Source organism: Peromyscus leucopus, chromosome 7, assembly GCF_004664715.2.
Source record: "Peromyscus leucopus breed LL Stock chromosome 7, UCI_PerLeu_2.1, whole genome shotgun sequence".
Taxonomy (NCBI): domain Eukaryota; kingdom Metazoa; phylum Chordata; class Mammalia; order Rodentia; family Cricetidae; genus Peromyscus; species Peromyscus leucopus.
The window spans coordinates 19,860,140-19,887,875 of record NC_051069.1 but is presented as its reverse complement, the minus strand read 5'-3'; the positions used below and the strand labels follow the sequence as shown (position 1 = coordinate 19,887,875).

The 27,736-nt window shown below is 39.1% G+C and overlaps 1 protein-coding gene across 1 annotated transcript in view; it reads right to left on the bottom strand.

Moving 5' to 3' along the window:
- Positions 1-733: 733 nt before the first annotated feature.
- Ddx10 (DEAD-box helicase 10) overlaps positions 734-27,736 on the bottom strand; it is a 184,145-nt gene continuing 157,142 nt past the window's right edge. Inside the window, exons 17-18 of the mRNA XM_028864955.2 lie at positions 23,335-23,474; positions 734-1,489 (exon numbers count right to left, since the gene is read on the bottom strand). Coding sequence (XP_028720788.1) covers positions 1,312-1,489; positions 23,335-23,474 — 318 coding nt within the window. The 3' untranslated portion in view covers positions 734-1,311. The remainder of the gene's footprint in view (positions 1,490-23,334; positions 23,475-27,736) is intronic.

Sequence of the window (27,736 nt, the reverse complement as noted above, 5' to 3'; positions counted from 1 at the left end):
GTCATGGTAGAAGAACTAGTCAAGAACCTCAGGGGTCTGGGAAAGTGCCAATAAGACTCTAAACTCTGAGGAAAGGCTGAAGCTCTGAGAAGAAGCAGAACCAGTCACTAAAAAGAAGGAATCAACAGGAACAGCCCGGGGAAAGCTGGCAGTCACTATGACTGTGGGAAGATGGTCACCCAAGAGGCCACTGAATAACAAGGCAGACACACAGTTGTTCTGAGACAAATACAGACAGCAGCTGGAAGTGCTGAGATACCCAGCTGTGGTGCAATCCATCTTCCTTAAGAGTCAGGACTGAATTTACAGCTATTACCAAAAATTAGTCTTGGTATGAATGGGATAGGAAGATGGTTAAGAAAAGACTTCCGAGAGTAACAATCTATATTAAAATCAATCATTTCACGTCAATGCCCAGATATTTCCATGTTTTCTTTTTGAAAACTGATAGCATTTGTATCAAAACAGAGGTTCTGTCTCATTTTCTTACTATCAGGAACTAGGTGGAGACCCATGACACCTGCTAAAAAAAGCACATGAAGAATGTCTTCAGAGGTCTAGTGAATTTATAAATAACTGCCAGTAACCTGCAAGTATAAGTGCAATGTGTTACTTTTGAGTAGGCTAAATTAACAATACAAACCCTGCTTCAGGAGTTTGTCACATGTTTTAATTTTATGAATCTATCCTTGAGTGTCTTTCATATTACTGGACATAATGAAAACAATTGAACTTTACATTATAGGAAATACATTTATTTTTTCTGCACTCAATTAAAAAATACTCATTCTTTGTCAGGGCTGGTCCATTATACTGTTTCTTTGGAGATAATGAAATATACATAAAATTATTAGCCATTTAACAATAACGTTAAAATTTCTGTATTGTATAAAAAACAGGTATGAACAAGGGATCCAGAACCTGCCTGTAAAACACAGAAACAGGGACTAGGTACACAGCTCAGTAGTAGAGCACTTATCCACCATGTGCAAGGCCTTGGTTTAACCCTCAGCACTATGAAAACAAACAAAATAAGCATTTCCAATGGTGGGTAATAGGAACCTACTGATAAATTCTAACAGAGCACATACTACAAAATGGTAAAGTGTACAATACATCCTTACTTTGAGTATGTTTCTTGATGTTTCAAAATCAGTTTGTGAGAAAGAAACCCAGAGATGTGATCATTTCTGTTAGAGAATGTATCCTCTGAGAATGGGACACATAGTCTAAGTGCCCCCAAACTCTTTTCAGCTTCTTGCCTACATAATGATGTCCATCAAAGTCCACAAAGGCACAGAGAATATTTATTTAGTTTTGACTTTTGAGCAGGTGTAACACCAGCTCTTCATCCTCTGCTAAGGACAGGCCTGTATCCAAAGGCTCTAACGTTTCCCACTTGGCTTTCTTTCCATGATGACTTCTTGGTAGTACATCGTCCACTTCAGGGTTACTCCTTTTCCTCATTCCTTGCTTCTTCTTGGTGTCACTGGTGGGAACAAATCCAATGATTTACTTTATAAATAATTAACCCAGTATGAAGTCAAAACATTTAAAATGGGACAGAATAACCCAAATGTAAAACAGATAGTTGGTAAAATGACATTATACAAGACAGAAAGAAACCAAACTACCATGACACCTATGTCATATATCCACCTGCCCATTAGTGCATGGTTAGAGGGCCCATCACAAAACAGGCATATACGGGGTACCGCATGAACTATATGGCAGTCAATATAACAATGACAAGGAGCTCTCAATATAGTATTCATAATCTGAAGACACTGAGAAACTCCTTAGGTATGTCAGACTATAATATATCCCTTGTCTTAACATATCAAAGTATCTCTATTTAAAGTTAAGCCACCCTTTAGGTAGCAGGCTACACAGGCTATAGATACAGATAAGGGTATCGGGTACTACTTCTAATATTAGCTGGATTATGTTAAGATAAAGAGCCTAGAGTGTCAAAAAGCACCAAATCAACTTCCTTCCTTTAAAACTGCAAACCTAATGTGCACATCCCGTCTTAAGAAACTAAGTGCTGTTGGATAACCCTGTATACATCCTGCATACCAGCTATTAAAATAGAACTAACTTCTAAGAAGGGGGGAAAAAAATCACTAAGTATATTCAATAATGACAAAACACAGGGCAGATGAAAAGCTACCTGAGTTCAATCCTGGAAATTCACATGGTAGAAGAAAATTGCTTCCTGACTTCCACAAGTGGCCATGGCATAGTCGTAAATCAATAAATGTATTTTTAAAAATCATAAACACTTTAAAATATCAAATTCAAGATGAAAAAATGGAGGGCATGGAACAAGATGGCAGCTGAGTAAGAATGGCTGACAATCTCCCCTCCACCCACTCACCAAGTGGAACAGCTATTTACAGGCTAACTGATCAGCACAGAGCTAAGGAAGTCAGTAATCACTTCAAAATAGCTCAATATAGTAAAAAGACATTTTTATAAACCTTGTGGTAACCACAAAGCAAACATCTGTAACTGACAAATGCCAAACAATAACAGGAAATCAAAAATACAGCAACAACGCAATTCCCTTAACTACCAAGAAAGACTGTGATAGAGAAAGTAAACACAATACTAGATATTTTATACAGAAAAATCCCCCAAATACCAACAAATTATTGGAACTAATCAGTAAACTCAAGAAAGATACAGAATGTAAAATCAACGTACAAAAACCAACAGCATTACTCTATCTAACAGTGAGTTTCCTGAAATATAAATCAGGAAGCCCATCCTATTTGTAGTTGTTCTAAGAAATAAAACATCTAAGAATAACACCTAAGGCGAAGTGGCTTGACAATGAGACACTAATGGAAAGCTTTTAAAAAGGAAACAAAAAAGGAAAATTTGTTCTACATTCCTAAGAGTGGAAGAATCAATATTGTTAAAAATGTCCAAAGTGACTCCCAGAGTCAACATGATCTCCATCAAAGTGTCAATGTCATTCTGTACAGAAGTGGGGAAACAATTCTCAAATTTACATGGAACTAGGAAAAAATTCCTAAAATTTTCATGAACCAGGGGAGAGAAATGGAGGGAAAAGGAAGGAGGAAACTAGGGAGGGAGATAGGGGAAGGGAGAGCAGGAGGAAACAGTAGCCAATCAAACTCTGAAGTTTTATTATTTACTTAGAATTGTTCTGAGAATTAAATGAAACCAGGTAAATAAAAACATACAGTAGTTCTTAACACATTAACTTTCTGCCTAAAAATTATACCCATTCAAAAAATTCTCACAGTGGCTGTATATAAAAACAAGCAAAAAAAATGCTACATAAATATCACATTATATTCCAACTACATGATGTATTAAAAAAGGAACGAATTGTTCAAGTTTGAATGGACTCCATTACTGTTTAGAAGATAGCCTGATATAAAAGTGAAGATGCCTAATCAGCATATCCATTTATAACCAGCTGGAAGCAAAACTATAGATAATTCCCCCATTACCTCCCAGAATCCCAAATGCTCTGACTCAGCCACTTTCTTCACCAATAGGGAAAGGCAAGCTAGATGATACAATGTGGCTATTCAAAGCTACAAACTGCTGAACTTAGAAAGGGTGCCTGAAGCAACGAACAAGAAAGACTTCAAAAAGAACCAAACCAGCAAAGAATTAAAGAGAATTCTTGTTTTTTAAAAAAGTAAAAGCTTTTTTAAAAGATAGTCACAATGCACTTAGGAGTGTGGGCAATTCTGTGCCAATCCCACTAGGTTATAGTGTCATCCATGACTAGATGATAAAGACACACTGGTTTTGTCCAGCTTGCATACTGAGTGCACCTGGGAGAGGCGCACAGAAAGCTTCATTAGTAGGCTCTACTAATGTATCTTCCTCGTGTAATGTGCTCCTGCACATTATAATCTTTGCAGGAAATAGCTGCTTCAGATTTTTTTTTCCAAAGAAAATTGGATATGAATGTTGCCTATGTTCAATTAGCAACTGAAATTTTGGGAAGGCATTTTATGATTACTTTCTATAGCAAATAAGTAGTGCTATGAATAACAAATCATCTGGTAATAGGATGGGGATTCTATAGATAATCTGCCACAATTTAAGCTCTAAGAAATAGTAATCAGAAAAGCAACAATCTGGTTTCATCAGAGAAGGTCTCTTTCCAATGCCACGGTGTGCTAGAAGCCCTCAGTTGTTTCACACCCTGCTGCATTTGGCAGAGACCTCTGTCCTCTGAGCACTTGGTACTTGGTGGGAGCTCACTGGATCTAAGGAGGGACTGGGACTTCATCAGTTAGCAGACTAATACAGGCCATGTTCAATTAATTTCTTGGTTCTTAGATTATTTTCTACAAATCCTAGAAAGACGACTTATGGCCAAGAGTTCTATCAGGTAGCAGATAGCAGTTGTGATAGTTAATACTGACTGTCAAGTTGACAGATCTAGAATCACCTATGAGACAACCTGAGCATATCTATGATGGAGTTTCTCACTGGGTTAGGTGAGATGGCTAAACCCAACTGTAACATTCCATGGGCTGGGGTCATGGACTGAATAAAACTGAAAACCTTCCGGGCATCAGTATTGACTCCTCTCTGCTTCTTGACTGCAGATGCAGTGTGACCAGCTTCCAATGATCCTGCTGCCATCTCTTCCCAGAAATAACTGATTGTGCCCTTAAAAGAACTCCAAGCTAAAGCAAACCATTCTTCCCTTAAGTTGCTTATTGTCTCGTATTTGGTCACATCAACAAGGGGAAAACAAAACAAAACCTCACACAACAACACAGCATACTGAGGCTGGAAAAATGAAAATGGAATTTACTCCAAAACAGAAATTCACAATATGAGTTCCATAAGTAAGTGAACCCCAAAGAACTGAAGGGGGTAAAGTGGCACACAGCTACTGACAGCTAGGCAGTGGCCTTCAGGGTGGACAGACTATCTGGGTTTGAGTTCCACATTTTATCCTCCTATCAGCACCCCTATAAAGGATGGAAAGTGCTGGCATCTTTCCCCAGTCTTCAAATGTTTGAGCCAAGGGTCAGGTAGGGCCATAGTACACTTGACAAAGCACATCATAAAATGTAAATGGAAGGCTTAGCTTGGAGCACCAAAAGTCCCCTATTATCAAAGTCAAAAAATTCAGAGATACTAATCTTTTAATAATCTAAACCATAGAGACTTCATTAGTAATATGTACCTAAAGATCAAATCATACAACTAAGTATAGAGTAAAACATTATATTTGATATGTAATATGAATAGATGGCAAGAGGGAAATCCAATGACTGTGACTTGACTGAAAACAGCAATACAAAAGCATCTCACAGTACCTAAACCAAACACCTGAGCCAATTAGTTACTGGTAATTATGAAGAAAAGAGAAAAGTGGAATGTGATGTTTTAAATGCTAATATGTACTGATGAACTGATTTTTAAATGGGACATATCTTTCTTATTTCCTAAAATCTCTGAACCCCAAACTCAGAGATCTTCTAGAAGCTGAACTTATTTTTCTGCAGTTTTGATTTTCTGGCTTCAACATTTAAATTATTTTCAGACAATTTAAATTGCACCTCCTACAACAAAAACAGCATTTGTGTTAAATTCAAGAGCAACAAAGGATTGGGGGGCACGACACCCCAGTCTGCACACTGGATCAGCATTCCCACCAGTGCTCTCTATTGGGAATAAGGCATCTCTTCCCAGCTGTCATGTCTTGCATTTAAGACTCATCTCTGCTTCATCATCTTCCCTTCAACGGTACACAGGTACTCAACTGGCCTATTGTATGGATCTTTCCGTTGAATTCAATACAGCTCAAATTGTTTATTAGTCATTTGGCACCTAGGATTGTTACTTACTTATACTAATGTGATTTTTCTCACCTGTACGCCATTTGGCAGCACCTTTAAAAAGTTTTAAAGTAAGCATGCCCAGAAGTTTTTTTCTGGGAATCTTGCCCAAGGCAATAATTAAGGGTATGCTCAAAGATTTCTTAAGAAAGATATTTAACATAGAGCTATTTTTAATTTTGAAAGTTAAAAATCCCAAAATCCAACCCTAAAGGATTAATTCATTAAATACGTTATAAAATTAAACATGAGATATTAATTAGCTACTGCAAAATTTTCTTTATGAAAACTGAAAAAAAATAAGAAACCAACACAGAATGAAGACTCATCCATATTTTAAAAATGTTATGTGTGGAAAATGATTTAGAGGTTTATTTTTAAATGTTCTTTTTTGCTAATACATATATCTTCTGCTTTTTCTGTAACCATCCTATATTAGTCTTTGAAATAAAAATTAAATTCAAAGTTCTAAGTAGCTAGGTCATGCTAATTATTCTTTGTAATTCCACAAAGCTTCAAAGCACACAGTGTGGGGAGGGGAAAAAAAGGTTCCCATCGATAGCCTAACTTAGCACAGAAACAGGGGAATGGTAATGGATGATGGGTTATTTTCAGTAGTTTTTAAAAAGCTAGGAATTGCAGTGCACCCCTGTGATCACAGCACTTGGGAGGCTAGGGAAGTTGCTTTGCAGGTTGAGGTCTGGGCTATGTAATGAGATTCTGTCTCATAAACAACAGAAGAAGTAATAAAAAATATAAGCTAAATTACATTCTAGCCTTTGTTTAGGCCCCCAGAGCATCTCATCTTCTTCCTGTAGTCATGTGTCACCTTTACCCTACTTCTTGCTAATTGGATCCTGTAGTGGACTAGAATGGCTATAGATTCTTATATGCATAACCTACCATGAAGTTAGCATCAGTCAGGACACATAAATAGGCAGAAGAGTGTTTGGATGAAAAGTAGCTGAAAATCTCCTCTGGCAGGAATACAGATAACTATAGGATCATTATTATACTATTAGGTTACATATTTAATTGCATTAATTGCCCAAAGTATTCATGATTCAAATACTAGGATAAATCATTCTTTTTTTTTTTTTTTTTTTTGGTTTTTCGAGACAGGGTTTCTCTGTGTAGCTGTGCACCTTTCCTGGAACTCACTTGGTAGCCCAGGCTGGCCTCGAACTCACAGAGATCCGCCTGGCTCTGCCTCCCAAGTGCTGGGATTAAAGGCGTGCGCCACCACCGCCCGGCAATTCTTTTCTTTTTTTATTAAGAAATTTTCTATTCATTTTGCATACCAACCACAGATCCCCCTCTCCCCCCGCCCTTATTCTGTTTTTAGAGAAAGCTTAACAGTTCTTCAGACCTTCATTCAGAGGGGGCTTTCCTAATACTTCATCGAAAGTGCACTTCAATTCTGTCTTCACCAGTTATTTCTTTCAAGGCCCTCATGACCGACCATGTCCTACTTTCTGCTTATTTATGGTCTGTCTGTTCCCCAGCAGTATAGGCTCTATGAGAGCTAGGGTCCATTCTTTTTCACTCTCTGCCTACTATAGAGTCAATTTTCAGTTTATTAATATCTATATTCATAGAGTAAATGCTGAAGAACCAAAAGAGGGCACTACCCTCTTTTTGTAATATGGCCATACTCTCTGTATATCAAATACATCACATGGCATTAATTTCACTATATCTTTCATTTCAACCAAAGCAGTAGAATATTTCTGCAGACTATTCTAAATGTAGGAGCTAACATTTTAAGTATCAAGCACTTAATGAACAATTCTGAGATGGAAAATAATAAAAGGAGACAGTCCAGAAAACATTACAGCCTACCAGCTTCACCTTTACTAATTACAATGATTACCATACATCACTGGCCCCGATGAATTTCATATCTAGCTTTCTTTTTACTCTCATTAGATCTTCAACAATAATCTTGCAAGTTAAGCATTATCATTTGGTTGACTGTGAAAACCACACAGAGCTTAAGTAATATGTCTAAGCTCCACAACTTGTAAAAGAAATTAAAATTCAAAGCTTTGACTGCAAGAAAGCCAAGATTTGTTGTTGTTTTAACAGAGACTTAACTTCCCCAAACCCATACTTCTTCTCATGTTGCAAAGTTTATGTCAATATCCAAAACTACATGGAGTGATGCACGTGAACAAACATTCAGTAGTCTCTTGGTTCACAGAACCTCATGTAGCTCACATTATCACCACTTGCTAGAGCAACTACTTTTGTACTACCAGTGTTTATGAGATCATTCTGCAGAACCAGATAGAGTTTAAATCCCCGTGTACTGATAGGGTATGGGAGCCCAAATTACTCAGGGTCAGAGAATCTTAAGCTTGCTTTACCCAGCAGGGATGCATAATGGATGATTTGGCCACAGGCATGTTTACCAGGTGTTTGGAAGTCTGCACATGGCTCTACAGTGTGCTCTGATTTTTCAAGAAGGAGGTCTTTTGCCTCTCCCCTTGGCATATCATAAAAACTCCTTTTAAATAAACCTGTTGGGTATTGACCCAGGTCCTCCCGAAGCTCTCGTGTTTCTTTCTTCTCATCATCTAGGTCTCTCTTTCTGTCTGATATTTTCTTATCCCTCTCTCCTCCACCTAAGAACCCTTCAAAAGGTAGGAGCTGGACTCCCACAATAGGGAAAGGCAAAGGGGAAACTGACTCAATGATATACTTTTCCATCAATCAGAAACAAGTTTATTATGCTACAGTTCTTAGGAAGCTTTAGCCAGCACTTACAGGAGTCAGAAGTGTGTGTGTGTGTGGGGGGGGGGGAACAATTACATATTACAATAGCAAGAACTAACGAAAAACTGGTACCTGCCGTGAATATAGTTAACTGATCACATTAAACAGCATATTTTAAAACAATGTAGGGGATTGGGAAAACAAAACAAAACAACAACAATAACAACCCAGATCAGAATGTCCTTTAACTGGAAAACTACACTCCCTGGGGTACAAGGTTGTTTCAGTTAGAACTACTATACCAAGCCTTAAGAATGCTTCAACTGTTATAAGACATGGCTTTAATCTAGGCTAGAAGACAAAGATCTGCTAAGGAAACTTGTCAATCTCTGCTATATGCAGTGCTTTATTGGAATATAGCATAGCGGCGTGAACTCCCAAGGATATTAGGGCACAGCTTGACTTTGGAAAAGAGGATGTATTGTATTAGAGCTCCTGCACTGAGGAAGGCTGTGTGTGTGTGTGTGTGTGTGTGTGTGTGTGTGTGTGTGTGTGTGTTCCATCATAAAACAGAAGATCAACATCACTGTACACCTTAGAAATCTAACAAAAGCCAGCACAAAGAGCCACTGAAAGAACACATTTTATCGCAGCATCCATACACGTCTTCAACTTCTTTATTTTCCTCCTCTCTTTCTCTTTTAGAATGCACAGAAAAGAAATTGAGCAAATCTGTAGACTGGTCTGGTGGCCAAGAAGATGAGGTAGGTATTTAGAGGTATAGAAACAAATATTCCCTTATACAAAATCCCTGAAGTTTAAATTGTCTATGGAAAGCTAGTGTAGACCAACTTTAGCCATCTCAGTGCCCAGTTAGGGTCTCTATTTGTACAAAACTTTCCTCAGTCAACAAATGCAGCTTGGATATTTTTTTTACTATATAATTTAAAACTAGTAATACATAAACATGTACTAATTCATTTAAAAACATTCTCCAAAAGTTCTGTACTTATCCTCATGTACTGACACTTTTAAATTCAAGTAAGTTATGTCAAAGATGTTTCCTCTGATAAATTTTAATTTATAAGATCATGGCAATCGACCTAATGGAGAGTGTACTCCATAAAATCTGCCCTTTCGTTCTATACTGAAGACTACTACTGCTTATGGAATCAGTACTAAGAATGTATAACATTCTCAATGCCTCAATTCTCAATTTTCTGCTGGAACTAGAAAGAATTATGCAGGAGAATGTAGCACAGGAAGATGTCTAGAATTTATTATAAACATAACTGAAAATGCTAAAAAAATTAATCTTAGATCAGAAGTCTAATAATCAGAAAAGATCTGGGTTGGTGAAAAGGAAAAAGAGTTACAAAAACCACAACTCTCACCATCATACCTTGACCACATTTCCTTTCACTAAAAATCCACACATTATTTGAAACTGGCAAAATCTTTTTGTTGTTGTTGCTCATAAATCATCTGGGGATTTGGTGAAGAGCCAGGAGCTCCCTTTCAGACAGATACAGAGTTGTACCTGTTACCCACAGCACTATTTTCTATGCTATTTCTAGATTTTTGAGATTGCTCTAACACTTACCTGCAGAGTCAAGGTTAAAAACAACTCTACTCTGCAGAAACTTTAAACATGTAATTATTTCTTCTCCCATATTGAATTGAAATATTATCTAAGTTTAAGCTAGAAAATCTTGCTACTAATCTACATGTAGAGTATTTTGTCCTCCCCGGAAATACATCAGCTTCCATCTCAAACTACTTTAACTGATTAGTTTTCAATATCAAAGATCATCATGCACCTAAACATATCCCCAATGTTCCAGCTATCTGACAAAATTAAGTCTTAAAGTTTAATATTACTCTTCAAATGACTTCAAAAGAGAGACTACTCAAGCCTTCACTAAAGTTGCTCATTAAATAATTACTTATACTGATAAAAACAAACAAGAATCAAAAGCATGGACACAACCTAAAATTCAAAAAAGAAAAAATACTAATGGATTATTCCATTATTATAATATAATAATATTAATGGAAATTTGATGCAAAGGAGTGACCGGGTGCATGTATCACAAACATAAAATGCCCTCATATAAAGCAATGTCACCAGTGATGTCACCCATAAAGGCTGAGTGACTAAATGACACAGTAGAAAGCACAAGCAAAACCTAGATGCAAAGAAAGTCAAGAAGGAGGTTTCCTAAACTCCAGTCTGCCTTTGAAGTTTCTCCAAATAGTTCTGTCTTCAAGTATTTCAAACATAGAAGATAAAGTGAAAGGATGACAGGCTTGCAATGAAAGACATGCATTATTTATATTATTAAGCTGACCTGACCTTTTTTCTGTATCTGCCAAGCCACAAGGAGATTAACCAGCAAGCAGAGAGGTTCAGATGAATGGAAACTGTAAAAGTTTCTTCACACACACAAACATACATACACACACACACACACACACACACACACACACACACACACACACCACCTAGACTATGTAAGGGAAAGTGTTGTTATATTTTAAAATAATCCTCTAAATCCAGCAAAAAAACAAACCTACTAAGATTTATATAATGTGCCATACCTGGCCCCAATAAAAAACAGTTCAAATGAGCTGGAGAAATGGTCTTTGCTTTTACAAAGGACCTAAGTTTGGTTCCAGCACCCACATCTGGTGTCTCACACAGCTACCTGTAACTCCACCTCCAAAGGAGACCCAACAATCTCCTCTGGACTCCAGGGGCTCCACACAACATGTGGTGTACACACACATATATACACACACACACACACGAGAGAGAGAGAGAGAGAGAGAGAGAGAGAGAGAGAGAGAGAGAGAGAGAGAGAGAGAATGAATTAGTACTTAAAAGAAAAAATGGAAAGGAAGGGTTGGGTAGATGGTTCAGTGGATAAAGGACTTGCTATGTAAACTTCAGACTGAGACTGAATTCTCAGAACATGTGTAAAGGTAGGTACAATACTGTGTCTGTAATTTTCTTATAAGTAATCTTTTTTTTTTTTAAGATTTATTTATTATTATGTATACAGTGTTCTGCCTGCAGGCCAGAAGAGGGCGCCAGATCTCATTACAGATGGTTGGGAGCCACCATGTGGTTGCTGGGAATTGAACTCAGGACCTCTGGAAGAACAGCCAGTGCCCTTAACCTCTGAGCCATCTCTCCAGGCCCCCCCTTTTTTTCTCCCCCAGAGCTGAGGACCGAACCCAGGGCCTTGTGCTTGCACTCTACCACTGAGCTAAATCCCCAATCCAAATATTTATTTATTATGCAAACAGCATGTATGACTGCAGGCCAGAAGAGGGCGCCAGATTTCATTACAGATGGTTGTGAGTCACCATGTGGTTGCTTGGGAATTGAACTCAGGACCTCTGGAAGAGCAGTCAGTGCTCTTAACCTCTGAGCCATCTCTCCAGCCCCTGTGTCTGTAATTTTCATGCTCCTAAGGTGAGATGTGTGCCAAACAAGGAGACCCTGTTTCAAACAACATAGAAAAAAAGGACTGACATCTGATGTGCTAGCTAGTTTAATGTCAACGTGACACAAGCAATAGTCATCTGTGAGGAGGGAACCTTGATTGAGAAAATGTCTCCGTAAGTTTGGGCTGTAGGCAAACCTGTAGGGCATCTTCTTAATTAGTGACTGATGGAGAGTCCAGTTCATTGTGAGTGGTGCCATCCCTGGGCTGGTAGTCCTGGGTCTATAAGAAAGCAGGCTGAGCAAGCCATGGGGAGAAAGCCAGTAAGTAGCACCCCTCTAATGGCTCTGCATCAGCTCCTGACTCCAGGCTCTAGCTCAGTTTGAGTTCCTGCCAAGACTTCTTTCAATGATGGACTATAATGTGGAAGTATAAAGCCAAACAAACACTTTCCTCCTCAAGTTTCTGTTGGTCAAGGTGCTTTGTAACAGTAGTAGTAACCCTGACTAAGGCACCAGAGGTTGTCCTCTGACATCCACTGGTGCACTACAGCATGCACATGCCCTAACTCACAGATATGAACACATGCACACACACAGGACATAAGAATTGTTTCTGCCCATCTTTTCTTCCTCATAACTCATCTTTGACGCATATATGCTTGTGAAAAGTCCTCTGTATATTACAGAGCTGACTGAAAATCTTGAGATAGAAGTTGCTGAGCAAAAATGACTGAAAAAATGCCACAGAACTCGATATTAAGAGAAGCTATAGAGATTACAGTAGTTCACTAAGACATTTACAAAGACAATCCAACTTATTCAAAAATAAAACCACCATCAAACAGGTGTTTCAAAGACAAAGCCAAACACACAAAAGGCAAAAACCAACAAACAAACAAAAACACTGACCATCTATTGATTAGTATTAAGAACCAGTTAAAGCCGGGCGGTGGTGGCACACGCCTTTAATCCCAGCACTCGGGAGGCAGAGCCAGGCGGATCTCTGTGAGTTCGAGGCCAGCCTGGGCTACCAAGTGAGTTCCAGGAAAGTCGCAAAGCTACACAGAGAAACCCTGTCTCGAAAAACCAAAAAAAACAGGAACAGCTAATTACATATGAATTGGACCCATTTACTCCAAACAGGCTAAGGTATCATCCATACAAAAGTTATCTGTAGAGAAGTCCCATTTAAATTGTGACAAGAGTCTTAGTAGAAGCTATAGATCCAACTGGACTTACGCTATCTGGAACAACCTACCAAATACACCACTACACAACAACTCCTGTATGGATACCCCTGTAGGGAGCCGCTATTCTAAGATGGCGCTGGCTTCCTGGTAGCCTAGCTGTAAACAACTCCATATTTGGCTATGATGCACGAGTATGGTAATTGGCCTTATGTCCTCAGCCTATCCCGTGGCTCCCCGTGCTAGCATTCTGGCGGGACCCAATCACAGTACGGCACGTTTGCCTGATTCCCTATATAAGCAGCTGCAGTTTAGTCCTCGGGGCCCCTCACCTCCCGCTCTCCCTTAATCAAGAGGCGCTCCAATAAAGTGTGTTTTGAGAAGGATCCTCGCATGGTGGTCGTTCTTCCTCGCTGGCCGAGGAGCGCGCCGCAACTGGTGCCGAAACCCGGGAAAGAAACCCGGGACGGGACGGAAACTTCGGACACCAGGTGAGGGGTCGAGGAGGATTCAGAACTCAGCACACGGAGCGGTAAGTTCTCCAGGAACAGTGACGTCGGTAGGTTCGCCAGGAACGGCGAGGACGTCGGTGGGTCGCCAGGAACGGCGATGACGTCGGTAAGTTCTCCAGGTATGCTGATGGTTGGGATAAATCCGTTTGTGCTTGCTTTTGTGTTCATTCCTATGACAATTGTTGCTCTTCTTTGCTGTTTCATATATGCATGTCTCAAGGAAGAACGCAATGTGGAAATCATTAAAAAGGGACACAAGGCATTAATTAAGCACCAGGATAGTCTATCAGAATTAGACTTTAAAGGGGAGAACTTAGGTAGGCCTAAAGAGGCTGACAATGAATTGGATCCAGATGAGGAGGAAAATTTAGAGGAAGCTGCCGCTGAATATAAAAAAGAGAGATATGGGCGGCAGCGACCCCCTCCTTATAATGTTTCTGCTGGGGTGAATGTGGAACCAACGGCGCCTTCGGGACCACATCCACCCCTGGCAACACCTTCGTATCCGCAAACAGGTGGAGGTTGTCATTTTATTAGGAGAGACACCTGGGCGTGGCTAGCGTCCGCGTTTCCAGTCTTTGAAGATCCGCAAATGAACAACAGATATCATGAACCTGTGCCTTATAAACAATTAAAAGACCTGGTAGAGGCTGCTCGAGCCTATGGAGTAACGGCCAGTTATACCTTAACATTATTGACTAGGCTCACTACTCAGGCTATGACTCCAACAGATTGGTTTGAAATAGCCAGAGCATGTTTAACTACAGGACAGTATTTGGACTTCAAATCTATAGTTACAGATAGAGCCCAGGTACAAGCTAGAATTAATCTTCAGAATAATCAACCACAGTGGACGGTTGACATGCTACTGGGTCAAGGACAATGGACCGTAAATCAGACGGCATATCCTATTGAAGTTTATCAACAGATAAATGAGATTTATTCTAAAGCTTGGAAATCGTTACCAAATAAAGGAGAAGTTTCAGGGAATTTGACTAAGATCATTCAAGGACCTAATGAACCTTTTTCAGATTTTGTAGCTAGAATGATGAAGGCAGCAGGAAAGATATTTGGTGATGTAGAAACAGCTATGCCTCTGGTTCAACAATTAGTATATGAGCAAAGCACAAAAGAATATCAAAGAGCTATTACCCCGTGGAAAGGAAAGGGATTAGAAGCTTGGCTAAAAGCCTGTCGGGAACTTGGGGGACCGCTAAGTAATGCTGGCCTAGCGGCAGCAGTCCTTACGGCCGCACGAGCTGCACAAGGGAGAATTCTAATCATTCTCAGAGAGGTTATGGGGAATCCTTGTGCTGGCTGGGGGCCAGGTGCTAGGCATCACCTTTGCAGTGGAGGTTCAAACTGCTGCAGCTGGTCCCTGTCTCCAGAGATGCAGGCTTGGCCATTTCAGCCTCTTCAGGTGGAAGGAGTTAATGGCTCTAAACCATCCTTCATACCTCTACTTCCCTAAATGCACAGTTGAAAGGTGGCCTTATGGTGCTTAACCAGTGCATTGACTTGGTACAAGAACAAGTGGACATCCTTTGGCAGCTGGTCCAATTGGGCTGTGAGTGGAGAATGCCTGGTTTGTGTGTCACTAGTGTACAATTCCAAAATGGTTCCTGAGCAGCAAATTTATCTAAACAATTGTCCAGTTATCTTATAGGAAATTGGTCCAGAGAATTCGAAGAGATGCTGGAAAAACTGAGAGTGGCAGTGGTGACCATCAACTCCACATGAGTGGATATCAGCCTGGCAGAGGGACTGTCCTCCTGGATTGCTTCTACCTTTCCCTGTTTAGAATGGGTGGGGGTAGGATATATTTTTGGCATGCTGCCTTGGAGGATGCGTGTTCTGTCTGTGGTTGGTCTGCCGTTTGTGAGCACGTACAAAAAAGGACAAGGTCATTATCACTCAAGCATTAGCCGCTTTGGAGTGTGGCTCCTCCCCCCAGATCTGGCTTTACCTAATATCCACACAGCCTTTGCACCCCCAGGACTGGTTAGTCCATTGCACTCGGGAAGGTGTGTGGACAATTGTTACATGCATAGCCTTTGCACCCCTGGGACTGGTTAGTCCATTGCACACGGGAAGGTATGTGGACAGCTTTTACATACTTGTATTGAGCACAGGATGCCAGGCTCGTGCACTGCACTTGAAGTGTAGGACATTTTCCTTCCTTCAAGGAGAGCAAGTCTGACTGCATATGGGTTCACATAGCCTTTGCACCCTTAGGACTGGTTAGTCCATTGCACACGGGAAGGTATGTGGACAATTGTTACATGCATAGCCTTTGCACCCCTGGGACTGGTTAGTCCATTGCACACGGGAAGGTATGTGGACAGCTTTCACATACTTGTATTGAGCACAGGATGCCAGGCTCATGCACTGCACTTGAAGTGTAGGACATTTTCCTTCCTTCAAGGAGAGCAAGTCTGACTGCATATGGAGTCACATAGCCTTTGCACCCTTAGGACTGGTTAGTCCATTGCACTTGGGAAGGTATGTGGACCATTGTCACACGCATAGCCTTTGCACCCCTGGGACTGGTTAGTCCATTGCACACGGGAAGGTATGCAGGCAATTATGCACAGTTAACTCATCCTCGATCGGTCAACACATCATGAGGTGGGGACCTGATCGGATGAAATACTTGTGCTGCAGAAATCAGACCTATACTCTCTCCTGCTGCTTAATTAATAAAGAGGGGGAGATGTAGGGAGCCGCTATTCTAAGATGGCGCTGGCTTCCTGGTAGCCTAGCTGTAAACAACTCCATATTTGGCTATGATGCACGAGTATGGTAATTGGCCTTATGTCCTCAGCCTATCCCGTGGCTCCCCGTGCTAGCATTCTGGCGGGACCCAATCACAGTACGGCACGTTTGCCTGATTCCCTATATAAGCAGCTGCAGTTTAGTCCTCGGGGCCCCTCACCTCCCGCTCTCCCTTAATCAAGAGGCGCTCCAATAAAGTGTGTTTTGAGAAGGATCCTCGCATGGTGGTCGTTCTTCCTCGCTGGCCGAGGAGCGCGCCGCATACCCCCACCTTTATTTTTGCAGTAATAAATAATGAACCCAGAGCCTTTCACGTGCTAGGAAAGCACTCTGCTGTAGCCTGGCAATTTCTTATAAAGGAATCAGACTTAGTTCAAGGCTGTAGTCTACAAATAAAAGATCGAAAGAAAACAAAAAGAAAAAGAAAAAAAAAAAAAGCCAGGCGGTGGTAGCGCACGCCTTTAATTCCAGCACTCAGGAAACAGAGCCAGGTGGATCTCTGTGAATTGGAGGCCAGCCTGGGCTACAGAGCAAGATCCAGGATGGGCACCTAAACTACACTGAGAAACCTTGTCTCAAACAAACAAACAAACAAACAAACAAACAAAAAGACAAGAAAAAAAGATCAAAAGATAGAAAGAACCTACTATTTACTTTTTCATTTGAAACATTAAGGTTATAAATATTAAATACTCAATTTTATTAGATAGTGAATGAATATCTAGAACATTCAGGTGTTTCTTCTTAATCATATCTAATACTTGGAAAATTTTATATCATTTGCAATTCACATGAGAATGGCCATGAACCAAACATGATGAATAATACTGGATATGCAAAAATTAATACACTACATGCCAACAGTCAAATCTCCTTTCTTGTGAGACATAGCTAAAGAAACAATCTTACCAAAAGAGTTTAAAAGGACTATTGCCACCCCACCTCTGTTTGCTTCAGATTTCTGGTGTAGCTCAGTTGTTACTCTCTGAAGAGAACTCTCCTTGATCCCCCAGGCTCAAGTGAGGACCATCACTGATGTGTTCTCCACATTCATTTCCTAATTCTGCCAGGCCTACCACACACCCAGGCATACAAATCACAACATTTATGCACTACAATTTCAATACTTCACACTTAACTCTTTATAACCACAAGTGAACTAAAAGCTCCATGAAAAGTGCAAGAATGGTATTTTCTGTTGGCTTTTTTTTGTGCTGTGTCTGCATTTCTTATGGATAGCATGTGTCAGGCACTAAACCATTCTTTGTAGAAAGAAGGTATGGAGAGAGAAATGACACACACTCAAGAGACTAGCAAATCTGGTATGTTGTTATTTCTTATTTAATTTTGTGTGGGTGTTTATGTGCGTGTGCTTGTGGTACCATTTATGTGCCAGTGCTGGCAGAGGCCGAAACAAGGCACAGATCTCCTGGAACCAGAGTTACAGGCAACTGTGAGCCACCGGATATGGGAGCTGGGAACCGAACCTGGGTCTCCGACAAGTGTGGCAAGTGCTCTTGAATTAAGTAGAATGTGGATTAAACAACGCAAAACATTCTTACTATAGTTGTTTCTGCTACTGGCATAAATACTTTTTATCATTCAAGCATTGTGACAACAATACACGGGCTACTTGAAAGGAAAATCATTTATGATCCCAAAGGCAACTGCTTAAGTTAGGCTTTTTCTGCTACAAGATAAAGAAGCTTCAAAACATAACAGAGATAAGGACAAGTGACTGTGCACTCATAACAGACCAATAAATAACATCACCAATAAGTCAACCAAAACAAAGTCCTAGTTTTCCTAGGAACTTGTGTTGTCTGTTTTAGTAATAACAACAAAAAGAAATCCTAACAGCTATGTTTTCTACCTAAACTAATTCCACAAGCCCAAAAAGGAAAGAGGAGGAAAAGCCAGAGAAAATTGGACCAATCTTTTAAAACAGATGAAAATGAGGAAAGAATCGGAGAAAGAAAGCAAGATTTTCTGTTTGGATCTGCTACGAAAAAGAATACACTAAACTTGGGGCTTGAGGCAGAGTTTGGCTCACCCAGCACTAGCCTCTCCTGTATTATGAGCACATTCCTGCCTCTTGCCCTCATTTCAGCTGAAGATAAACTAGGATGCTTTTTTAAAGTTCACACCTGAGTACATTTATATTTATCCCCTTCCCCTCTCTTCCATGCTGGAGCCTTAGAAGAAACTCAAGACCAGATGATGTTCATTGTTACTGAGACCATACTAAGCAAGAGTTGTGTTTCTGCTGTGCTAAATTAAAGGGGTTGAATGATGAATATTAGAACCCTCTGGAGTGACACAAGAGACATCACTTTGGATAACTCCACAGAGGCCTGAGGATAGTTCAAATTCTCCTGCAGCTGTGCAATGACCTGAGAAGAAGGACAGAAGTAGAAACTTTAAAATCCTGGCAGATCTCCCTGGGGAAGAACTACTGACCACAGATTCAGTCATTCTTCACTAAATCTGGCTCAGCTTCTGCCTTCTTCCTACTGACAAAGTGTCTTTCCATGTAGAAAGACAAAAGTGTTACTTACAATGAATATTTATGAGCAGCAACAAAGCACAGGAAACTTTCAAATGAAACCAATTCATACTAGTTCAAGACTAACTGATATTTTCTAATTGCTCTATCGAGTCCCATAAGACTGAACTCATCTTCGGAAGCACCAAGTTTATATCCAAAAAATAAGCTTCTGAGAGTCATGATAACCAGATCAGCATGAGAATTGCTGATATTTGGTGGAGCCCAGAAAGAGCACAAGTAAATCTGTAAACATGCAAGGAGAACACCCAAGAGCTGGCAGCACAAAAGCTTAGTAAATCATCAAGTCAGCAACAGGCAAAGACAAGATGAAGCCCAACTGGAACAACATAGGACACCTGTGGCTACATTATTTCTATAAACAGTAGTAGCTTCAGAAATTATTACTATTAAATTTACAATCTTTAGTCTTCTGAATACTTTAGCTAAATATAGACTACTATTTGTACCTTATAATAAACCCTGCTTTCTAGTCTAGGAATGATAAATAGGGTTTACATTGTGTATCAATTCCACTTGACTGATAGAGGATATGTTGAGAAACATGACTTGGGCTACTTGAAAAGAAATATAAATTAAACATATCTCCCATAAGGACATAAAAACACCAGTGGTATGTATCTGCCAACCAGAGTCTAGTCCTGTAGACAAATTTCTACATAGTCCAGTGATTCTGAACTACTATAAACACCCCTACCCAACCCCCAAGCAGCACCTAGCAATAGCTAAAGACAGTTTTGGTCTCAACTCAGAGGCTGGGGATGTGCTACTCCTGGTGACCACACACAGTGTTAATACCTATAGCCCCCACTGTCCCAAACACTGTATTGCCTGAACCAGAAAACGAACAATCCTAAAGCTAGTCAGTACATGGACCCAGGTCTTCAGTCAAGTATCATCAAATGTGTCTTCAGTTTTCCTGACCAACTTCTCTACAGGTCACGACAGTTCCATGTTATGGGACTGAAGTAGTAAAACTAGGGAATCAGTGTTTCATTTACACTAGTATTTTCTGTGATCGTGGACATAAATAATTCCATCCCTTAAAGGTTTTGTTTCTTTATCTATAAGAAGAGAAGGCTGGACTACATGTGTTCACACACGCAAACACACACACACACACACACACACACACACACACACACACACACACACACACACACACGATTAACAGGGAACTCTTGAATATATTGATGGAATAAAATCCTCATGCTAGCAATAAAGTCTTCCCTTCAATAAAGAATATTTCATTAGCTTGAGACAAGCTGAGCAACTAACTTTAACCTTCCAGAGTTAACTAGCTGCCCCAGAAATTAAACTTGTCTTAATTTTCATGTAATACTTAACTATCTTCCATCTGAATCCCCCACATTAAATTAAAATGCTTTAATACTCTTTCAATACTTTTTAATACTCTTAAAATACTTTCAATACTCTATCTCCTTTATTATTGTACCATCTGCTCCTAGCTTCTTCTAATCATATAAATTCTGTTGTTTTATGCATTATTCTTAGGACCAAGTATATAGCCTCTTATAAGTTTATCACCAATCAATTAAGAAACTGAAGTATTTCAGGGCCTCAATACTCATGTCATCAATAAAAACAATGAAAACAGAAGCTGGATCTGCAAGGGTTCCTATAAAAAAAAAAACTGTAAAGTCAGGCTCTCTGAAAGATAATTAAGAGGATAAAGGTATTATAAAAACTAATATGAGATTATTAGAGAACAAATCACATTAGCTGTAATAGGAAATGCTTCTATACAGGTAGCAATGACAGAAACATGAAACACAATACCTTTTGATAAATGACTGAGAAACTGATCCCAAATCACTTACTCTAATGGCACAAACATGTATGTAATTTAAAAAAATCCTGACAAAATTATTTTTTACCAAGGTGTCTCTTAGAGTAGACAAAAAAGGGGGGGAAAGATTCATGAATCCGATAGAGAAGGACTGCTGATCCTTGGAAGGTTTAGTCTATCTTTTAAAGCAGTGTCAAACAACCATACAAAACATGACTGCAGAACAAACTGTAAGAACCAAATGACCCTCTCTCATAGAGTTAAATCACACAGAAACCGCTGAAGTCATGCTGTAAACCAAACTACATCTATCAAAAGAGAGATCCCATACACCTCTTGGTGGGGTCCCTTCTACAAGAACATTAAGGCAACATGTGAACCATTCAGACTGTTACACCCAAGCACCAAGGAACTTTCTGAAGCAGTGTGCACAGATTTACTTTCAGAAGTCACTTCTCAATATCAGGAACACAGCCTGAACTAAACCATTTACTCTTACAGCACAAAATCTACATATTTTTCTAAAGCCTGATGAAACTATTTTACCCTTGGTGGTTTTTGCACTAGTAAAACTAATATGGCTGTCATTTAGCATCTGGAAACACTATAAAATGTGGGTATATGTACTAGCTAGTTGCCCAATAGCAAGTCCCTGAAGTTTCTGGCATCAGTACATTTAAATAAGTAAATTTCTCCTTTTATCAATAAGCACACAGTTTGAATAAAGACTAACCCAGTGTCTCTCTACGGCATGTTTTTCCAAGAAGATAATTTTTTTGAGAATTTTGAAAAGTGTTGTTCTTGTTTAAAAACAAATTACTGTTTTCTGTGGCCTATTACTTCAACTCTAGATTCCCTGGGCTAGCATCTAAAGGTTCCATCAACCATTGACTGTCTTCACATCAAGAGTATTAACTTTATCTGTCATTGCTATCTAACTTCTATTCAGTGATTTAGAAAAACCATGAAGCTTAAAACTCAATATAAGTTTATTATAATACACAGCACTCTAGGGGGAAAAATGCTGAGTAAGTCACACCAATATTTAATTTACCACATTTCACTTAATTTTGGCATACAGGTAAATAGATAATAGACAGTCAAATGAACAGGTTTTAAATGGAAAGAATTTGGCTGTTTACATAGAAAATTTCTATTGTTTTATTTGCTGATATGAAAAAAATGTCAAAGTGTAACTTCCTCTTTTAAACTTCAGAAGCTTTTGATTTTTAAAAAAATTATGTTTGTTTATGTATTCACTCATTCATTCATTTGTGTGGGAGATTGCAGAGGGTGTGCTCATGTGTGGAGGCCTGTAATATACATTATATTGGAAGACTGTTGGTGCCATCTGAGACTATTCAAGAGTCCTCCAAGACTCCTCATCTGGGGATGGGCATCCAAACCAACTCTGTGACAGCAAAGGAGGGCTGACAGCAAAGGCCCAAGAGTGAAAGAAAACACTGCGCCCTTGAGGACAGCTAGAAGATAAACAGAGGCCAACAGAGGTAGGCTACTAGTGTGTACACCTTGACATAAAAATGCCTGCAGTGACAAGTTCTGCCCGGAGAAGCTCATCCATGGAGAGAAAATGCAACTGGGAACTCCAGCTTTACTGCTTACACCTCCCCAGTCAGTTTCTGCTGGACATTGTGAGGGGCAGATCTGATGATGTTATCACTATGTGTGGCTATTTGTCCTTTTACTTGGAAGTCCTGCCCAAGGCGATACTTTACCCTGCTTGGGACTCTTCTATTAGGAACTTCATCTGGCTGCCTTAAAGAGGCATGCCTGAGATAATATTGTAGATTAGTCTCTGAACTGTACAGAACAAAGTCAGAAGACAACTTACTGGAGTCAGTTCTCCCATTCTACCATGTAATTCTCTGGGATCAAACTTGACTGCGAGTACCTTTATCTGCTGACCTACCTCACCAGCCCATTTTTTTAAAGACATGATCTCACTTCACTTGTATAGCCCAAGATGGTCTTTCACTTATGGTGAATCTCCTTTCTCAGTCTCTTAAGTGGTGGTATGTACCATACAGGTATGTACCACCACACCCAGGTTTTCAGCGATAATTTTTTCATCAAAATCCACCAAGAGCTGATGAAAATAAAACCCCACCTGTTTGAACTTACTTTACTTTATAAACTACTCAAGTATAAAAGATTAAGAATGAAGGAGGAGAAAAAAAGGGAAAGAATAAGAAAACAGAATTCATGTACCAGTTATATGTGATAACAGGAATTACAAATGTAATATTAATCAAAGTCCTTGAAATGATCAGAAGAGTATGAGATACATGCAAAACAAGTAAAAGGAGATTTTATAGGACATTAAAGGTTTTTAAAAAAACCTCTTGAAGTAATAGTTCAGTAGTCACTGAATTCATTACAATAGGAGGAAGCTATGTGTGAAATATGTATTTCATGACACTCACTAAGTGAAGAACATACCTTATCTGATGAGGTTTTATATCTTCACTCTCAGAGTCTTCAGAACTTCTATACTTATCTGGATCTGGAAGTGTGCTGGGATCAAACCCACCCTCATCTTCATCACTCCAGTCCAGAAAGGCTTCCTCTTCATCTCTAGCCTAAGACAACACAGAGAATCATGATATAAGAAGTTATCTGATAATAGTCATGTTTCATGATAGATTCAAATAGAATATGCCTCTGATATTCCTAAATGAGAGACTTCATTATAAAGGCCTCGAAACAAGACTTCAAGAACTTCAACATCTGCAAAGACTGTATTATTTTATTTCAAAATTACAAAAAAAGATAAGCCAGAAATTATATTTCTATTGAGCTTGTTTAACTTGCTACAGGGAGAAGTTATTGGTTTTACTTTTTCCATGTAATTCAATTATCAAAACAAACAAAACAAAACAAAATACCAAGTTGTCTCATTACTCTTATCTACACACACACACATTTCAAAACTACCAAAAATATTAGTTGGAAATATCAAAGACCAGAAGTGAGAACATATTTGTCTGATTTTTTATGATTACAAAAGCCTAAATTTTAAAATGCAATCACATCTGCAAGAAACTTCTTTCTATCCCTGGAATTTAAGTGCACACACAACGTGGCTAAGAACATTAGGGGAGCAGAGGATGGAGAGAGGGAAAAGAGGTGCCACAGGCAGAGAGTGGGAAGGACAAAATGACACAAGAGGGAGCAAATACACAGTCAAGGCATGAGCATCTAAAATTTGTCTAAAATTGATTTCTGGAAGTTTAGTTTGGCCACCTGGTACATGGACTCTGAACTGAACAAAAAAACATAAATAGGATTCAAATTTGAAAGTCTAATAAATAAGTTTCCTTTGGCTAACATCTTTATAAATCTTTTTCAGATCAAGTATGACAAACCTAATGATTTTTTTATTCAAGTGATTAATGATTTCCCAGAAACAGAATCACTACTCAATAGCATAAAAACAACTGCACAAGCTCAAGCCACTGCAGAAATCCTCTTGCACATATGAATGGCTCTCTCAACAATCTCTGAATATAAGAAAATGAGGAACCAGTTAAGAAGGTAAGGATTGACCACTTCTGCAAAAGTCCCCAGTGTTTTTCTTAAGAAAGCTTCCTGGGAACAATAAAAGGTCTGAACACACATCAGGAAGGAAGGGAAGGGAAAGTGTCATTAGAAGCAACGAACAGTACAGCCATGGCAAACTATTACCACTTATTTGGAAATAAAGACAGCAGCAGAAGTTAGGTGTACCATTCACAACTTTCCGGTCTGTTGCTCATAAAGGAATATGCTGTCTGAAGATGAAGGCAGAATTAGCTATAAGAAGTTATCCCTTTGTTTGGTCTCAGTCATCTTCATATTTAAGTAGAACTAAAGATCAAAAAGAGTTCCTGCTAATGTGAAGAAAATAGACACTGGCATGTTATATTAGAAGTTAAAATAGTTAGTTATGTATTAACACAAAAAGGTACATTTTTACAAAAAAAAAAAAACTATACTTTTTTTTCAAAAAAAAAAAAAAAAAATCAAAGAACACTGCTTTATACTTTTCCAAGTTACAAATGGCTGGCTGCATCCAATCTGCTACAATGTGTTACTGTTCCTAAAGTATAAGAAGACAACCTGTCCTCTCACAGATAAGTAGTTAAGAAACAGAGGAATTACTTTAATAGCCTGTAATGTTTAATACTCTAACAAATCCCATGCATTAAGTTTCTTTAATGTCTATTATCATTTATAATTTTTTGGATTCTGAGAATTATGCAAATGTATTTTGATTATATTCACCCACTCACCTACTCTCACTCTTTCCCTCTACCCACACAACCTCAAGTCCAATTTGTGTTAAACTCTTAAGTGTGACCTACCGGACCACACCCTTAAAGAAAATGGACTCCCACTTACCCTCCAGCTACCAAATGCTAATCACTCCTCACTAGGGGTGAGACCTTGTGCCGACCGACCTCCCACTCCATGCTGGGATATTATCTAACTTGAGCTTGCACAACTAGCTCACTGTCACAACCACTGTGAGTTCACATATGTAAATGTCCTGTAGTGTTCAGAAAACACTGTTTCACTATAGTTACTGACTGTCTCAGACTCTAGTAATCTTTCCATCCCTGCTTTGCACTGGTCCCTGAGTTTGGGAGAAAGGAGTGTGATATAGATGTCCCATTTAAAACTGAGTACTCCACTGTCTCTTATTTCCTGCACCTTGGGTACTTGTGGGTCTCTGTAAATGCCATCTACTGCAAAAAGAAGTAGCTCCGATGATGGCTGAAAGATACACTAAACAATGGGTATACCAATAAGTCACTAGGGGTCAGTTTAATGTTAGTACTTAGGTGCAAACCCCATGAGTTATAGTAACATTCACCCTGACAAGTGACTAAAAAAGGCACAGAAAACATGACTAAAAGAGGTACAGATTTATTTGAGAGTTAAAAAACATAAAACATAGATGTACATATCAGATCCATAAATAAATATGAATCCCTAAATATAGACTAAGAAAGCAGTATAGGAAATATTGTGAAGCTGCCTTACAAACATGCTGGAGTTTGAACAGTTCTCTCTTTCTAAAACCTATCTTTTTATGTTAAGAATCTAGAGTTATTTTAAATCTCTAAAGAAAGAAATTGAAGAAGATATCAGAAAATGGAAGGATCTCCCATGCTCATGGATAGGTAGGATTAACATAGTAAAAATGGCAATCTTACCAAAAGCAATTTACAGATTCAATGCAATCCCCATCAAAATCCCAACACAATTCTTCACAGACTTGGAAAGAAAAATACTCAACTTCATATGGAAAAATAAAAGACCCAGGATAGCTAAAAGAATCCTATATGATAAAGCAACCTTTGGAGGCATCACCATCCCTGACCTCAAACTCTACTATAGATCTATAGTAATAAAAACAGCTTGGTACTGGTATAAAAACCGACATACGGACCAATGGAATCGAATTGAAGACCCTGACATTAATCCATGCACATATGAACACCTGGTTTTTGACAAAGGAGCCAAAACTATACAATGGAAAAAAGAAAGTATCTTCAACAAATGGTGCTGGCATAACTGGATGTCAATATGTAAAAGATTACAAATAGATCCATATCTGTCATCATGCACAAAACTCAAGTCCAAGTGGATCAAAGACCTGAACATAAATCCAGTTACACTAAACTTAATAGAAAAGAAAGTAGGAAGCACTCTTGAACGCATTGGCACCGGAGACCATTTCCTAAATAAAACACCAACAGCACAGACCCTGAGCACAAGAATTAATAAATGGGACCTCTCGAAACTGAGAAGCTTTTGCAGGGCAAAAGACACAGTCAATAAGACAAAAAGACAGCCAACAGAATGGGAAAAGATCTTCACCAACCCCACATCTGACAGAGGATTGATCTCCCTCCACAATATATAAAGAACTCAAGAAACTAGACATCAAAATACTGAACAGTCCAATTAAAAAATGGGCTAAAGAGCTAAACAGAGAATTCACAAAACAAGAACTACAAATGGCTGAAAGACATTTAAAGAAATGCTCAACATCCTTAATCATCAGAGAAATGCAAATCAAAACGACTCTGAGATACCACCTTACACCTGTCAGAATGGCTACGATCAAAAACACCAATGACAGCCAATGTTGGAGAGGATGTGGAGCGAAGGGAACACTCCTCCACCGTTGGTGGGAATGTAAACTTGTACAACCACTGTGAAAATCAGTATGGCGGTTTCTCAGAAAATTAGGAATCGAACTACCTAGACCCAGTCATCCCACTCTTGGGCATATACCCAAGGAATGCTGATTCATACCATAAAGATACATGCTCAACTATGTTCATAGCAGCACTATTTGTAATAGCCAGAACCTGGAAACAACCTAAATGCCCATCAACGGAAGAATGGATGGAAAAAATGTGGTACATATACACAATGGAGTACTACTCAGCAGAGAAAAACAATGAAAGCATGAAATTTGCAGGCAAATGGATGGAACTAGAAAAAATCATCCTGAATGAGGTAACCCAAACCCAGAAAGACAGTCGTGGTATGTACTCACTTATAAGTGGATTCTAGATATAAAATAAAGAACAATCAGACCACAGCCCATAGAACCATAGAGGCTATATATATAGTATGGAGGTCCCTAGGACGACTGTGGCTTATAATAAATTTCGGTTCTACTCAATTATTGAAAAAAAAAAAAGCCAAACGAATGGAAACACATGAACTATGAACCAAAGGCTGAGGGGCCTCCAGCTGGATCAGGCCCTCTGAATAGGTGAGACAGTTGATTGGCTTGATCAGTTTGGGAGGCAACTAGGCAGTGGGACCAAGTCCTGTGCTC